General features: G+C 50.8%; 1 protein-coding gene across 1 annotated transcript; it reads left to right on the top strand.

The window, feature by feature from the left end:
- The first annotated feature begins 938 nt into the window (after positions 1-938).
- On the top strand, positions 939-2,975 carry LOC103643225 (thaumatin-like protein 1). The gene is made up of 3 exons (NM_001364932.1): positions 939-1,283; positions 1,433-2,108; positions 2,510-2,975. Exons 1-3 carry the CDS (start codon positions 1,214-1,216, stop codon positions 2,721-2,723), a joined length of 960 nt encoding a protein of 319 aa, NP_001351861.1. The 5' UTR covers positions 939-1,213; the 3' UTR covers positions 2,724-2,975.
- The last annotated feature ends 1,588 nt before the right edge of the window (positions 2,976-4,563 follow it).

Here is a 4,563-nt window from a genome sequence, read left to right as displayed (position 1 = left end):
GGAGCGGAGTGTTTTGTTGGTGCCCTAAATTCTATAAAATTTACTTATTTTTAAATTATAAGACATTTTTATAGGTCACGTTGTTGGAGATGCTCTTATAGATGTCAATAGTGGGAAATGGCTCCCCATTCTCGACCTCACAAAGACATTTTTTTCCATTCACCCAAACTTTCACGAGGAATTTTTTTCTTACATCCTAGTCCCTTTACAATGTAAAGGAATTTTTTCTGAATTTGTTCCGGTTACTAAATGTAATATTTAAAGACAAATACAAATTAATTATATCAAATCAATATAAATTTAACAAGCAAGATTTAAAATGACAAGAAACGCATACTTTAGAGTTTAGTTTACTAATTATACTAGATTATGTATTATGTTTTTGGTAAAAATTTTAACTTGCTAGGCCCTCCGAGGATTGTGTGGAAAATTAGTATATTTCTTCCTCAATTCCTAGAATCCTAGGAAGGATTTAAGTTTCCAAATTTGTCCTAAAGATATTAATTTAGAGTAGAGAAGTTAATAAGGAATGAAAATGGGAATGGTTTCATATTCCCATGCCCGTGAATCCACCTGGCAAAATTCTATTCCTGAGCCTAAATTTTCCCGTTTCAATTTTGGTAGGGATTAGAATTTCCGCCGTCCCCATTCTCTGATAAAGGAATTTCCTGTGGAGATCATCATGATCCAATCCTCATTGCCATCTCTATCATCAATCAGGGAATCCACTCGTTTGTACTCCTACTTCTGTCCCTTTGAATAGGACCGTTCCAAATCGCTGATTGCTCGTAATAGGTGACGCTAGGAGAGAACGAAAAACAGGGAATCCACTCCGTCTCAGTTTGAATTGGCTGGTTGCTTGCCTGTGGCGGCCGGTCCTCCCCGTCCCCGGCGGTTATAAAACCGGCAAGCCACGCACGCCACGCCTTCCGGCTCCCCGCAGCCCCACGTCGGCACATCCCACGTTCCCCCCTGCTCCGCAAGCGAGCGCTGGCCGTGCGGGTCGCGACCACTTCCACCACCTCCACCACTCCCCTCCCCAACCGCCGCCGCCGCCTTATTACTCGGCCGCACCCGCCCCGCCGCCCCGGTCCATGAGTCCATCCTCCCTCTAGCTAGCACTAATCGTCCATCCAGTCTCACAGTCAAGCTCCCCGACCACCAGCGCGCCTCGAGCTCGAGCTTCCCTCCTGACAGCGTGCTGGTCGCTTCAATGGCATCTCGGGCGCACCTGCCGGGCTCGCCGGCCTCGATCGCCGTCCTCATCCTCTCCTTCTTCCAAGGTACGTACGTGCTGGCTCTGATTCATTTCCCGGCAGCGCGTGCCTGGTGTTCTTTCCCTTCTGCCAGTACCAATCGATCCCCTCCTGTTCGGATTCGTGTGACTGAAGCGGTGTCCGTTTCCGCTGCGGTGCTCGCGTCCGTCGCGCAGGGTCGGTATGCGGCATCACGTTCACCTTCACCAACCGCTGCGGCGACACGGTGTGGCCGGGCCTGCTGTCCGGCTCGGGGACGCCGCCGCTGGAGACCACGGGCTTCGCGCTCGCGCCGGGGCAGTCGCGCTCGCTGTACGCGCCGCAGGGGTGGTCGGGCCGCTTCTGGGGCCGCTCCGGCTGCGCCTTCGACGCCTCCGGCAAGGGGTCCTGCGCCACGGGCGACTGCGGCTCCGGCGAAGTCGAGTGCCGCGGCGCGGGGGCGTCGCCGCCCGCCACGCTCGCCGAGTTCACGCTCGACGGCGACGGCGGCAAGGACTTCTACGACGTCAGCCTCGTCGACGGCTACAACCTGCCCATGCTCGTGCAGCCCGCCGCGGCCGGCTGCCCCGACACGGGGTGCCTTGTCGACCTCAACGAGCGGTGCCCCGACGAGCTCCGCGCCGACGGCGGCCGCGCCTGCCGCAGCGCCTGCGAGGCGTTCGGCAGCCCCGAGTATTGCTGCAACGGCGCCTACGGCAACCCCAACACCTGCCACCCGTCCCAGTACTCGCAGCTCTTCAAGTCGGCGTGCCCCAAGTCCTACAGCTACGCCTACGACGACGCCACATCCACCTTCACATGCAACCACACCGATTACACCATCACCTTCTGCCCCGAATCAACTCCATCCAGGTTCTTCTTACTGCCTCCTGCCCAAAGCAGATCCTTCCTTCATCTAGCGACTAGCACCGTCACTTTGAGTTTCAGTTTCAGTTGCAATTTCAAGCTGCAAGGCTTGTTTGACATAGATTACGTGAGAAGGGCGAGGTCTTGATTCGGAATTATTAGGCCAGGAGCAAAGCAAAAGCTTTGATATGTACTCCTCTCTTTCCCATCTTTTCCCGTCTGTCCCCACTCAGCACCTTGCCACCTTGTGTGGTGTGTGACTAGAAAGCCACAGCTGCCGAGTTGGAACTGCAAGGAACACATGAGACTGAGGGTTTCACACACACACACCTGTTGCTTAGATTAACTTTATTTACAAGTTCATGCTTTACAAGATTAAGCATCTTCATCTTTTGACATTTTTGCAGCGACAGATCCAAACATTCGTCTCGGAGGCCAAGCCACGAGCAACTGGAAGATTCAGTGTGGCTTGCATCCTTGAAGGCAAGTGGCGCCAGTTCTATGAAAATAACGTCATGGTGGTCGGCGCCCACTGTGTTCCGATCTGGATTAGCAATTGCAGTGGCGACCTTGCTTGGTGCACAAATTGCACCGGATCATCCTGTGGTCGGCTTGCTATGATTCGGCAAGGTTGCGGTTCTTGATTCTTAGGAGCCATCCAAGTTATTTTCAGACCGGAAGCAGATTAGAGCGGTAGTAGATCAGCAATGGGGATAGAATTCTGTGTAGGTTTTTTGTTGGTGGATAGGTGCTAGCGCTAGAGAAGGAACGATGTGTTACAAGTTGGCAATCGGAATTCCATGAATGCATTACATAAGCACATTGCCTTTCAGAAACATTGCTCTTTGAATTATAATCTTCTGTGTGCATCAACTGTTTTTCTTTGGGGTGGCGGGGGGCGTGATCCACGCCGCACGCTGATCCGGCGTCACTTTGGAATGAGAATAAAATATACGATCTGATGTTCTGTTATCATCGGGTCCTTGTTTCTATTTTTCCAGTAAGGCGTATAAACAATCTCAAATGGATTTTGTAACCATTTGATCTGCACAGATGCAAAGGTAATGTGATTCAGTTTAGAAATTTACACCGTCAGGTTAGACTTAGGGGTGTTTCAATGCACTATAGATAATAGTTAGCTGATAAAATTAGCTAAAGACATACAAACATTATAGCTAATAGGTCAGCTATTAGCTACTTTTATCTTTTATCAAAGTAGCTAATAGGTAGTTAGCTATTTGTTAGTAAGCTAATTATACTAGCAATTTTTAGCTAACTAATGATTAGATTTAGTGCAATCAAACACCCATTAAGGGCTTGTTTGGATAATCTTGGATTGAGTGGATTGAGATGGTATAAGATGCATTGAAGTATAATATAAACTAATTTCATTTTCAATCCCTAAAATACACTTCAATCCACTTAAATTCCTTTTCACCCAAACAAGGCCTTAGTGGGTAAACTAGCCAGTAGGGAAAAGATTTTCGATTTTGGGCTCTAGATGCTTATATACCTCCCGATTGGTTGCCGGCAGCCACTGGGGCTCGCTTGCGTGGGCCTGCACTGGTGGAAACGCACGCTGAGTTACTTCCTGACGAATGCAGGCCAACGCGGGCTTGGAAGTGTTGAGAAACCCTAATGAAGGGTTATGTGGGCAAATACCGAATATGCCCCTGAGGACGATCACGTCTCTATATATATAGAACTTGTACCCCCTCATATGGGACAGAGAAGAGAAAGAGGCCAGAGGCCCAACCCTATATCCTGTGTCTCGTGTATTTCTTCTGTCGTGCTTTTGGGAAGGGATACGGGTCTTCCACATCTTCTCGCGCCTAATCTGCTGACGGGAGGGAAGGGAGCGGATCTGGTGATCCGTGGTGACGTAGTTCTCAACACGTTATCAGCACGCTCTACCTCGACGTTGCTGCGGGATCAGATCTGCATCAACTCTTCATCAAGCCGGCAGGTCACCGGCCTAGCCGAACTGTCCTACGCGACAGGCTTCGATTACCCTCTACGCAATCGAACGGTATTTTTTTAGATCTACTGTTCATAGGATCTCACCTAGCGGAACTCTCTGCTCTCATGTTTGTTTCGGTGGGAGTCCTTGCTGCTCCACAATCTCTGGTGGGTTCCGGAGAACGTGCCCATGCAAAATAAAAATAGGGATGCACTGCGCAATCCGCCTAGGCGCGCTGCACTGACCTGACGTCGCGCGCCACCGATCCTACAGTGTCGTGTGGGCCCGCTGCTCAACGCGCCTCCGCTGCGTGCATCCTGGCTACCTCGCTGGCGGGCCTCGATCGTGCGTCACACGCGCAGAGAGGAGTGGATCGTCCATGCAGGCAGCCAGGCAGTTACTGACCGCAAACTTGACTCCGCTAATTGCTCCAACGATAGATACAGATGGGGCCACTGACTTGCTTGCATGCTGCCGTGAACTCGTGATGGTGCGTGTATG

This window comes from Zea mays, chromosome 1 (genome assembly GCF_902167145.1).
Source record: "Zea mays cultivar B73 chromosome 1, Zm-B73-REFERENCE-NAM-5.0, whole genome shotgun sequence".
Lineage (NCBI taxonomy): Eukaryota > Viridiplantae > Streptophyta > Magnoliopsida > Poales > Poaceae > Zea > Zea mays.
Note: the sequence above shows the minus strand (reverse complement) of the source record. Positions and strands in the feature narration are given on the sequence as shown.